Source organism: Rana temporaria, chromosome 7 (assembly GCF_905171775.1).
Source record: "Rana temporaria chromosome 7, aRanTem1.1, whole genome shotgun sequence".
Taxonomy (NCBI): Eukaryota; Metazoa; Chordata; class Amphibia; order Anura; family Ranidae; genus Rana; species Rana temporaria.
The window spans coordinates 113728694-113741565 of NC_053495.1; the positions used below are offsets into that span (position 1 = coordinate 113728694).

A 12872-nucleotide genomic window follows, 5' to 3' on the forward strand; every position below is an offset into this window, starting at 1 on the left:
CAAACAGTATATCAACCTTTAGGCTTCTTTTGCCTTTCCCATGTTTCTTAGTTATGCCAATTCACCATCAAGCTTTGGGAGGCTTGGTATAACCCCCTCCTGCTGTGCCCTGAAAGCACTCTGGCCTTGAAATTTTCTGTTTAAGAATTTTGTACTGCCTTGTGAGAAACAAGGGAGAGTGGTAAATTGTCCTGCATACCAGGAGTACAAAGTTTTTAACCACTTAAGCCCCGGACCATATTGCTGCCCAAAGACCCAAGGTGTTTTTACAGTTTGGGACTGCGTCGCTTTAACAGACAATTGCGCGGTCGTGCGACGTGGCTCCCAAACAAAATTGGCGTCCTTTTTTTCCCACAAATAGAGCTTTCTTTTGGTGGTATTTGATCACCTCGGCGGTTTGTATTTTTTGCGCTATAAACAAAAATAGAGCGACAATTTTGAAAAAAATGCAATATTTTTTACTTTTTGCTATAATAAATATCCCCCAAAAACATATATAAAAAAAATGTTTTTCCTCAGTTTAGGCCGATACGTATTCTTGTACCTATTTTTGGTAAAAAAAATCGCAATAAGCGTTTATCGATTGGTTTGCGCAAAATTTATAGCGTTTACAAAATAGGGGATAGTTTTATTGCATTTTTATTATTATTTTTTTTTTTACTACTAATGGCGGCGATCAGCGATTTTTTTCGTGACTGCGAGATTATGGCGGACACTTCGGACAATTTTTACACATTTTTGGGATTTTTGTCATTTTCACAGCAAAAAATGCATTTAAATTGCATTCTTTATTGTGAAAATGACAGTTGCAGTTTGGGAGTTAACCACAGGTGGCGCTGTAGGATTTGGTGTACACTGTGTGTGTGTTTACAACAGTAGGGGGGTGTGGCTGTAGTAATGACGTCATTGATCGTGTCTTCCCTATAAAGGGGATGACGCGATCGATGCGCCGACACAGTGAAGCACGGGGAAGCCGTGTTTACACACGGCTCTCCCCGTTCTTCAGCTCCGGGGAGCGATCGCGACGGAGCGGCTTTAAACAAATAGCCGCGCCGTCGTCCCGGATCGCTCCCCGAGGGGACCCGACCGCCGCAAGTCGCGGGGGGGGTCCCGATCGGACCCCCGACCCACGTCTTGGCAGGGACGTACAGGTACACCAATGTGCCTGTACGTGCCATTCTGCCGACGTATATGTACAGGCGGTGGTCGGGAAGTGGTTAAGGGACTCTCAAGGTGGGTGGGACAGGGTGGCAGGGAAGTGCAGTAGAGATTACTAGCAGGACACTAGTGGGCAATTAATGGTGCCTGCTATATACTTCCACTCTTTGTGTTACAATTTTCATTCAGATGGGAGGAGGTTTTCCTTTAGGCCCCGTACACACGATAGAATCCATCCGCTGAAAAATCGGACCGTATCCGCGGATAAATCCTCTCGTGTGTACTAGGCCTCAAAGGGAATTGTCTCTGAAAAGCATCTAATTCTGCTTCCCCTCCCATACACTCAGTAGCCTTCCAGCCTTTGCAATCTTTTTTTTTTTTTTTTTCAAAACACATTAGTATTGTATTTGTCAAACCAAAACATACACATACAATTAAAGCTATAGTACAATATTTGTGGTCTCCATGTCATAAGTACAAAGCAAAGGTGTGTAGAGTCAAACATATAATCTCAGTAAACATCCAAAATGGATTATTGCTGAAGTACAGAGGTATCAACAAATCAGAAAGAAATGATACGGCCCACAATGAATCAATTTATAATGCCACTTAAAGGTGTTCATGTAAGGGACTTGAGTGTACTACACACTTCATACAAAACATAACCAAGCAAAACAAATGAAAGCGCACAGTTTTCACATTTAGTACAAGGAATTCTTTATTACCCAGGTAACTTATTTCCCTCTACTTGACATAGACCAAGTAAGTATATGAACCTCGGAAACATAATCATGCAGTTATCAGGAACCTGTACTCACCGAGGCCGAGATGCTGAGGACGGCTCACCTTTGCGACCCTGCACAGTCCACTCTCTGGAGTTGAGACAGAGGAGGGAAGGCACAAGGAGGCACCGCTGCCGGAAGCAGGTTGGTAGACTTGGTGCGTCTGACGGTAGCTGAGCAGGCGTGGAAGACTGGAAACAACTGGAGATCAGGCAGACACTGGCAGGAGGTCCAGAAGAGCCAAGCAGGAGACAAAGACAAGTCCGGGTCACAGGCCGTGGGTCAAGGGCTGGAGAAGGCAGAGAAAGTCCGTAGGTACAAGCCAAGGTCAAAGGGCAGGAGATAGCAGCAATCCAAGGTACGTTAGCCAAAAGGTTAGAGGTTCCGGGTGAGAGGAGAGTCGTCAGGAAGTCCGGGTCAAAACAAGAAGATATGGCAACAGGTAGACTCACTAAAGCTGATGACAAACCAGCAACCTGTTCAGGGAATGCTGCTGGTTTAAATAGGAGTGTCAGTCCTCTGATTGGCCCCAGGGCTGCCACGTGCGCGCCCGTGCGCGCATCCACGCACACGACGCGCCGCTGCACCGCGCGCGCAAATTGCGCACAGGTAAGCGCCGAAGCACCATTCCACCGCGCATGTGCGGGAGTCTGTCAGAGACGGGACTAGTACCCTGACAGCAGTGCAGTTGGGGCACATGAATTTGTGTCATGAAAGTGTTCATGCGTTGTATTACCATTGACAGAGAGGCTAGACCTGGAGTGGTTAACCATCAGTCTCAAAGTTTGTCAAATCTTTGAATGCACCCTCCATGTTAAAAGGTAGTGTTTTCTCTGGAAATAATGGCATTTACTTGACCATGCCTAAAGCAAGAAGATGCCCATCTTTGCAATCTCTGATGTAAACATGTGCTCTGGAAAGGGGAGCACAGTGAGCTCAGTTGGTAATAGAAGGACCTAAACAACTTTAGTGCTTATACTACAATATTTGGGGATAAGTTGTTCCAATGTCTATTTAGGTACAGAAGTCAGAGAGGGCTTTCTTTATAGCTCTTACATTGCTTTTTAACCACTTGCCGTCCGCTACACAACTATTTACGTCGACAGAATGGCACGGGCAGGCAGATTAGTGTACAGGTACGTCCCTTTAAATCTGCCGCCCAGAGGGCGCTCGTGCCCGCCGCGTGCCTCGCGAGTGCGGCCACGAGTCTCTGGAACTCGATGTTCCCGGGAGTCCTGCGATTGCGGTCGGCAAGAGCTGAACAGGGGAATACCTTTGTAAACAAGGCATTTCCCTATTCTGCCTAGTGACACTGTCACTGATGACCTTCCCCCGTGATCGGGGAACGATCATCAGTGACGGGTCACATGTAGCCATGCCCCCTAACAGTAAGAATCACTTCCTGGGGAACACTTAACCCCTGCAGCGCCACCTAGTGATTAACCCTTTCACTGCCAGTGTCATTTTTACAGTAATCAGTACATTTTTATAGCACTGATCGCTGTAAAAATGACAATGGTCCCAAAATGGTGTCAAAAGTGTCCGATGTGTCCGCCATAATGTCGCAGTAACGATAAAAATCACTGTTCACCGCTATTACCAAAAATATGTAGAAGAATACATATCGGCCTAAACTGTGGAATATTTTTTGGGGATATTTATTATAGCAAAAAGTAAAAAATATTGAATTTTTTTCAAAATTGTCGCTCTTTTTTTGTTTATAGCGCAAAAAATCGCAGAGGTGATCAAATACCACCAAAAGAAAGCTCTATTTGTGGGGAAAAAAGGACGTCAATTTTGTTTGGGAGCCACATCGCACGGCCGCTTAATTGTCAGTTAAAGCAATGCAGTGCCGAATCGCAAAAAGTGGCCCGGTCATTGTGCACCAAAATGGTTCGAGGCTGAAGTGGTTAAGAATATGCACAGCTTGAATGTGTAGGCTCACTTAAAGCGGGGGTTCACCCTATCAACGAAAAAAAATTTTTTTTTTTTCTTTTACCATAAAATCAGGCATTGTAGCGCGAGCTACAGTATGCCTGTCCCGAATTTTTTACCCCCGTACTCACCTTGTACGCGTAGATCGAAGATACCGGGGAATGGGCGTGCCTATGGAGACGGAGGATGATTGACGGCCGGCTCTGGCGCGTCACGCTTCTCCGGAAATAGCCGAAATAGGCTTGGCTCTTCACGACGCGTGCGCATAGCCTGTGCGCAGGCGCCGTGAAGAGCCGAGACCTACTCCGGCTGTCTTCGGGGAGAGTGACGTGCCAGGGCCGGCCGTCAATCTTCCTCCCTCTCCATAGGCACGCCCATTCCCCGCGGGAGCCGAAATCTACGATCTCCGATTACAAGGTGAGTCCGGGGTTAAAAAAATCGGGACAGGCATACTGTAGCTTGCGCTACAATGCCTGTCTCGATGGTAAAATCGTGTCGGGGGGGGTGAACTACCGCTTTAAAGAGTTCCTGTACTTTTCTCATTCAGGCGTGTTATTATCTTTCCTGTGGGATTTCTTCGATATTCCATTAGTGAATGGGGTGTGTGATGGAGGATGGGAGATACGGCAGCTTAGAAAGCCTCTCTGTGGGTTGGCCAGGGAAGATGTTCATCAGCAGGGTCATGAGATGGCCAGGAAGGGAATGTGTGCCAGCAGGTTGGTGAGAAGACTTCTGAGCAGGAATGTCTGTGATGGGGAGTAAGGTGGCTAAGGAAGGGATGTGTGGCAGCAGAGACATGAGAGGGATAGATATCAGCATGGGATATGACAGCTGGGGAGTGATGGATGTCAGCATTCCCCTGAGCACTGACTGAACTGGGTCCTATTCTCTTGTGTAGCACAGTTTTGATACTTCCATTTCTTTTAACCACTTGCCTACTGGGCACTTATACCCCCCTCCTGCCCAGACCAAATTTCAGCTTTCAGTACTCTTTGAATGCCAATTACGCAGTCATGCAACTCTATACCCATATGAAATTTGCGTCCTTTTTTCACACAAATATAGCTTTCTTTTGGTGGTATTTAATCACTAGTGGGTTTTTATTTTTTGTGCTATAAATAAAAAAGACTGAAAATGATGAAAAAAACACATTGTTCTTTGCTTCTGTTATAAAATTTAGCAAATTAGTAATTTTTCTCCATAAATTTTGGCCAAAATGTATACTGCTACATATCTTTGGTAAAAAATAACCCAAATCAATGTATATTATTTGGTCTTTGTGAAAATTATAGAGTCTACAAGCTATGGTGCCCATCTCATTTCTTGCGACCCTAACAAGCCAGGAAAGTACAAATACCCCCCAAATGACCCCTTTGTGGAAAGCAGACATTCCAAGCTATTTAGTAAGAGGCATGGTGAGTTTTTTTGAGGTTTGTAATTTTTTTCCCACAATTGACAGACACTGTGACACTGATGGCACGGATGACACTGTGGCACTGATAGCACTGTGACACTGATGCAGGGTGACACTGATGACACTGGGGCACGGTGACACTGATGGCACGGTGACACTGGTGGGAATTGGGTACTGTTTGGGCACTGTAACAAATTGTAACAGATAACTTACGATCTCGCAGAAGCTCTCCTTCCTCACACAATGTTTCTGTTCGAGGGAAGGAGAGCTGTCAATGAAAGATGATCTCATATGTTTACATTTCATCTCTCATTAGACACGGTGATCACGTGATAAATGGCCACTGTGACTGGCCATTTACCACGATCTGTGATTGGCTGTGTCCCAGGGCGCACGGGGAGCGCATTCATGAAAAGTTGATGCTTGGAATAAACCACCAGCAGCAGTAGTGAGCCAGTCAACAGTAAATGGCTTCAATCATGCTTGGGACAAACATAGATCTATACTCATACAAAAACAATACCAAAAAATTAAAATACCATATGCTATATTTACCTGTACATGTAGAGTGTCAGAACATATGGAACTATCCTCCATCAACCCATGTTCTGTAAATGATTGCATTGAATCCAGTATATCTTGAATAACAATATATTGACCTGATAAATTGGAAGAGGATGTAGCTCTCTTTATTAAAGAAACTGGCTTAACGTTACCAGTATCACCCTTAGGTATTTTTACTTTTGGTGCTACTTTAGAGAAATCAGGGAGCTTGTAGTGAACCTGTCCTTGACCATACTTTATTTCACTAGAAGAAAGTCTTCTTTCTTGGTCTTGTTTAGGATGTTGGACTTCCTTTTCCATATTGTTAGCTGGTAATTCATGCAGTTCTTTGCCTCCCTGATCAAATTCAGATACATTCTCTTTAAGCAATGTTTCATCAGTATCAGAATTCACTTCATTAATAAGAATGTCTTCTCGGTCACCAGTGTTTTCATTTTTACCTATTTTGAAACTTTCCATTCTGAAATCTTCATCGTTAAGGACACCATTCTGGCTATGCTTAGTACAACTTTTTCTGCTAAGAACGGTTTCATCGCTGCTCTCTGCAATTGATATTTCGGGTATTGTCTCATAGTCAATGAACTCGTATGGATTTAGCAGATTGTCCTCAGTAAAATGGCGTAGGAGAACATCTGGTATTATTGTAGGAATGGAGACTAAATTATCACTGTTGTGTTGAGTGACTTCTTTGGCCTCACTTGGTTTAGCTATAGTCTCAGACAAACTAAATTCACTGTTACTGTCCAAAGAATAAACAGTTTCATCACTTGTGGTAGCAGATGCTATGCTAATGTTAACAGGCAGGCCTTCTTCCAGGCTTTTGTTTGATTCTTGCGGATAATCAGAAGGAATATCAGAATTTATTTGTAGATCACAAGTTAAGCTTGGAACTAGATAACATTCAAGAATCCCATCAAAAGGCAGATCATCTTGTTCATCATCAGTGGCAGCGTCATCCTCTGCAGAGTGGCCCCATGACCACTCAAGGTGATTGGGTGGCTGCTCATAGTTATGGTGATCCTTGCTACTTGCTGCAATATCCATGCGAAGGGCGTAAAGAGCATATATAAAATCTGAGTTGAGCCCTAAAAAAATAAAAAATACTTCTGATAAATGAATAGACAAATGTATATGATTATATTATATGAAAGATTCATGAACAAATGTACACATGCAAAAATGTCATACTTGAGGAAATAATGTACCTCCTGCTTAGAATGATCCATCCACCTAAAAATGATATTTCAATTTTAGTTATAGCAGTGAGAAAAGGCTTAGGCCAACACCAAGACTTCTGTTTTTTATCATTAAAAAAAGCTTCTCCTGTGTTGCCTCTAAAGATATTTCTACTCTCTCAATTTGTTTTATGACCATTGTCACTCAGAAAAAAGTGATAGAAAATCCAACAATATTACAGTTGTCACTGCAACAGTAAGTGAAGAAAATATTTTTCAATGGGGTTACCTGTTTCAGCAACAACTGTATCCCACTTTGGAGAGATTTCCTCTCACTTCCTGTTGCCACTGTGGGATGGGATGTGAAGGAGAATTTCTCTATTCTTTAAGATATTTAATAAAATTAATAAAACAATCAGTTTAAGAAGATATTAGGATGTGGTTAAGGAATTAAGCCTCAAAAATAGGCACCCATAAAAGAGGAGAACTTGTGTGGTAAAATAGGTTCTTTAGTGGATACACATATAACACTGTCAGCGTGTTTTGTGACTTACACTGGCTACTTCATCAGGAAGGTGCTTTAAAATAGTAAAAATACAAAGCCACTGTATGTATATACTGTAGACAGCAGCTTATCCTTAAAAAAGCTGACGTGTATGGCAAAGAAAATTATTATTGCTAAAAGCAAGCCAAATCCTTGTACATTCATGTTGTAAAATGCATTTCATAAACGTGTGTCCCCCTCAATACAGGAAGATCATTACCATCTATTGTCAGACTTGGAAAATTGATTGCAATAATAGGTGAATAATTGTATAATTTAAACCCACACTATCTAACTGGTTCCCCTTCAAAATATTACTGACTGCTTTATTTTATACCTTGTACCTGTAGTACTATGACCTGAAAGAATGATTGTACACTGTATTTTGTGTTAAAGTAATGCAATGTTAAAAAAACAAAAACCTGTGTAATATATATATATATATATATATATATATATATATATATATATATATATATATATATATATAAAACATATAATACCACTGTATACAATACTGTATAATAAATATGTATAAAACAATATATATTACAATATAATACACAATTTATGATGCATAAAAAATAATAAAAATAAAGATATTAGGATGTATACCCTTATTTTTCTTGTTGTATTTAAAACTTTAAATTTCTGTTTTTAATTAACAAATTGAACACAATACTAGGTGGTGAACTTTTATAATACCACAATTTACAAGAAAATAAGTAAAACTTTAAAGCAGAGTTGTAAATTGTCATTGGAGGCGTTTATGGCTAAAGTACTCAATAAGCAAGAAGAGGGATTTAGATAAGAAACCCTTTTAAAAATTACTCTTACTATTCCTTTTGCTACCCCAACCTATAGTAGCTATGCAGAGAAGCTGTTGTAAGCTGCTTACTTTTGTAACAATACTTTAGTGATAGTCCAGTGATCCCAAAATAACAGCCGTGAAATAGATGGGTAGAAACTACACACCTTTTCACGATAAGTAGCAATTATGTTATGAATTACATTTTAATGTATTATTTAAATTATTTCAAGGGCTAGTCACATATTCAAATTTAAAAAGCCTTTACATTACTATATATAACCTAGTAATGAAAGATGACGATAAGTGATGAAAGATAAAGATTGCTTAGACAGGTGATATACCAGTAAATCAGGAGCTGTAATGATGAATTTAGTAATGTTTGAGGATCTCAGTTAAAGTACACAGCAATATTTCAGGGATCTCAGTTAAAAGTACAAAGTAATATTTTAGGAATCTCTAATGTCTTTGAAGCTACTAAAGTGTAAAACAACCTTAAAATAGAAATAATTAAACTAGAAATAATTTGTCTCTTACCAATGTAATACTCACTTTCCTATTTTCTGCTGCTTTCACAGTCTCACTAAACCAGTTAATACTTTGCATGATGCCTGCGCTCTTCATTTGACAATGCATGCATCAGGTTACCTGTGCTGTAATACTGCCTGCTCTGTTCATCTCACATGGCTTGCTGGGGCCACTATAGTTTGTAATGATACACCCTGTCATTTAGCTTTCTGTTTCTACTTTGTTATTTTACACATTGCCAGGACGCTGTAACCCAGCAACCAGCTTTAGAAAATCCGGCAATCACCAGCAACTAACCATCAGGGGGGCTTGACACACCGTGACAGCTTTGAATTTGGGTTTCTTTCAGTTGGTCCAACAAACATGTACAAAGCTCATAAATAACAAATGTAATTAAAGATCACAATTTACCATCACATCTTAGAATCGTAACAAGGCAGACTTTAAGCATATCGCTGCAATCATATATGTAGCACTACCCCCGAAGGAGCTGCTGGTTTGTTTTGGGCGGCATGTTACCTCTATTACTTCGCCGTCCAGGGTACTTGATGAGAAAAGAGTTCAATGTCCACACGCTGCGTTTCTTTTTCTGTGCTTTATTTACCAAACGTGGTAAAATAATAAAAGTAGCAGTTGAAGAGGTGGAAGGGTAATAGGTAGTAGATTCAGGTGTATAACTTTTATTCGGAAGCACTCCTGCTTCCAGAAAACACAGCTTTCGTCGCTACTCTAGCCAGAGCGGGTACTGCGCACCTGGATAGGCATCTCACTAGCCTAGCAGCCAGGGTGTCACATGGAAACTTTAGCAAAGTCTCTGCCACAGACCTTCCCAAAGACGGAGATATATTTGCTCCAGAATCCTCTCAGCATAGGGTTAAGCACCCGGATCTCTTCTTGTAAACTCAGAACTGACAGGCGACCTTCACCTGGCCTCTCTGTATTAGTGCGTCCTTCAATGAAGTTCAAGGCCTCTCCTTAGCGTACCAGCCTTCTGCTCGGTGCTCTCCAGAATAGGTGCTTCCTCCCTCTAGGACGGACAGCACAGGACCACTCTGCAAGTGTAGACCCAGCCTAACTACCGGGCCTACTTGGTAGATCACAGCTCCAGACCAACGTGGTCCCGAAGCCAGGAACACTTGAACACGCACCTCCGGCCAGGAGGGCCACTCACTGGGGGTGGTGGGACGACCGACCAGGATCAGATCACGACGACCCAAAACGAATGACGTCTGTCCCTTAAGTACTCTCCCCCAGCATGCACAGCGAAGTGATCAACTCCCACTGATTGGCTGCCGAGAAAGAACACCCAATACACCCTGACTCGACTGCTGCCACCCTTGGCCTGGGGTGGTACCAACACCCCAGACAACAGTAGTGGTCACTCACAGTACAGCCACGGCTGGAACAGAGGCCCAAATTTGGTAAAACAGTTCAGTCAGAGGTAGTTAACCCCCTTAGCGGTAAACCCGAGCGTGACTCGGGGTTGGTTTTCAATGTTAGGATCGGTATCCCCGAGTCACGCTCGGGGTGGACGTGCAGAGTGTGCAGCGGCGCGGCTTACCTTCTCGCTGGATCCACAGGCAAGTTACTTACCTTGTCCCTGGATCCAGCGATGCCACCCCACTGTGTGAGCGAGCGGGACCTCCTCGCTCGATTCACAGTCTCCCCGTGTGCCGCCGATCTCCGTTCCCTGCGACGTTACGACGCACGGGAGCGGAGAACGGCGCCAAATTCAAAAAAGTAAACAAACACATTACATACAGTATACTGTAATCTTATAGATTACAGTACTGTATGTAAAAAATACACACACACCTTGTCCCTAGTGGTCTGCCCAGTGCCCTGCATGTTCTTTTATATAATAAAAACTGTTCTTTCTGCCTGGAAACTGTAGATTGTCCAAAAGTGTCCCTTTATGTCAAAAATGGTTTTAGATCAGCTAGAAAACAGCGATAATAAATTATAATCACTTGCAGAAATGTGCGATAGCGATTTGTGGGCAAATTCGTCATAAAAAAAAAATAATGACAGCGACAATTCTGCAACTGAGCAAATTTCAGTGATTTTGAGTTGATTACATTATTGAATCATTTTTATTATAATTATATTATTATTTGTTATAATTATTTATAATTATTTATTATATTATAATTTATAATTTTGTTTTTTAAAAAAATGTCATACCCGGGATGCCTACAAGATTCTTGTTTGCTCAGATTTAAGTGAGTTATTCCTAAGAATTACAGGCCTACAGTACAAATAACCAAATTTCCTTGCAAAATAATTGTACCGCTTTTGGTACGTAATTCCAGACAGAATCATACCGCCAGGGAGGTTAAATCTCTGACCATCCTCTAAATTTAAGGCAGTGCCAGCTATAAAAGTAGCAGGCCGCTACACATAAATAAATGCAGCCCTTTTATAAGGATTCTTGGATTGGACATTTTTATTGGTAACTAATGTAAAAATCTATATGAACCAAAAAAAGTTTGGATTTGAAGAGGTTAGAAAGAATAAATGTTTGCGATCAATGTAGTCACATAAGCAGAAGTAAAGTTTCATTTTAAACTTGTACCTACAGGTAAGCTTACGTTTTTAAAGCAGCTGTTTTTGGCTTCAGAAATTTTTTTCTACAGTTAATAAACTCCCCATCATGTTATTCTATGTATCCATGCACACGTGGCTGGGGTGTTTTAACCACTTTACATCCGGCCAATTGACAAAAGACGGCCACAAGGTGGCTCTCAATTGCCGGAAGGACGTCTATGGACATCCTCCGCTCCTCCAGCCACTGGGGGGCACGCGCCCCCGCCGCATCACTGAAGTGCTGATGCGCGTGCCTGGTGGCCGCGATGTCCGCCAGGTGCCCGCGATCAGCGGATACACAGACAAGGACGTGGATCTGTGTGTGTAAACACACAGATCCACGTCCTGTCAGGCAGAGGAGACCGATGCTGTGTCCCTTGTACATAGGGACACAGATCGGTCACCTCCCCCAGTCAGTCCCCTTCCCCCACAGTTAGAAACACTATGCAGGGCACACATTTAACCCCTTCCTCGCCCCCTAGTGTTAACCCCTTCCCTTCCAGTCACATTTATACAGTAACCAGTGCATCTTTATAGCACTGGTCGCTGTATAAATGTGAATGGTCCCAAAAATGTGTCAAAAGTGTCCGATGTGTCCGCCGTAATGTCGCAGTCCCAATAAAAATCGCAGATCGCCGCCATGCCTAGTAAAAAAATAAATAATGATTCTGTCCCCTATTTTGTAGGCGCTATAACTTTTGCGCAAACCAGTCGCTTATTGCGATTTTTTTAACAAAAATACGTAGAAGAATACGTATTGGCCTAAACTAAAAAAAAATTGGGATATTTATTATAGCAAAAAGTAAAAAATATTGTGTTTTTTTTTTTAAATTTACGCTTTTTTTGTTTATAGCGCAAAGAATAAAAACCGCAGAGGTGATCAAATACCACCAAAAGAAAGCTCTATTTGTGTGAAAAAAAGGACGTCAATTTTGTTTGGGAGCCACGTCGCAAGACCGCGCAAAGGTCAGTTAAAGCGACGCAGTGCCGGAAGCTGAAATTTGGCCTGGGCAGGAAGGGGGTATATCTGCCCAGTAAGCAAGTGGTTAAAAAAACAAAGCTAGCAGGTTCTGAGAGGAGTTGTTTTCAGCTGTAAAAATGCTCTAACGTCAAACGCAGATAAATGCTCAAAAACGTGGCTCTCCAGCAATCTTGATCCATTGAAAAAAAAAAAAAAAGCTAATGCAGAAAAACGCTACAAAACGCTATTGCAAAAAGGTTGGAAAACGTTGAAAAAATCACTGCAAAGCTACTGGCGTGTTTCCAGTGTGCATGAGGCCTGAAGTCTTACCTGTAGATACAATGAATGGCTCCTAACCCTAACCGTGCACAAGGGGCTGGCTGATTTTTTTTTCTGACTTTCATGCACACTGGACAT

The 12872-nt window shown here is 42.0% G+C and overlaps 1 protein-coding gene across 2 annotated transcripts in view; it reads right to left on the reverse strand.

The window, feature by feature from the left end:
* Positions 1–9104, reverse strand: part of AKNAD1 (AKNA domain containing 1) — a 90412-nt gene extending 81308 nt beyond the window's left edge. The window contains exons 1-2 of one of the 2 annotated variants that reach the window (XM_040359847.1): positions 8918–9104; positions 5845–6938 (exon numbers count right to left, since the gene is read on the reverse strand). In XM_040359847.1, the coding sequence (XP_040215781.1) occupies positions 5845–6897 (1053 nt within the window). In that variant the 5' untranslated portion in view covers positions 6898–6938; positions 8918–9104. The remainder of the gene's footprint in view (positions 1–5844; positions 6939–8917) is intronic. The other variant, XM_040359848.1, reaches the window with a different exon arrangement.
* Positions 9105–12872: the final 3768 nt, after the last annotated feature.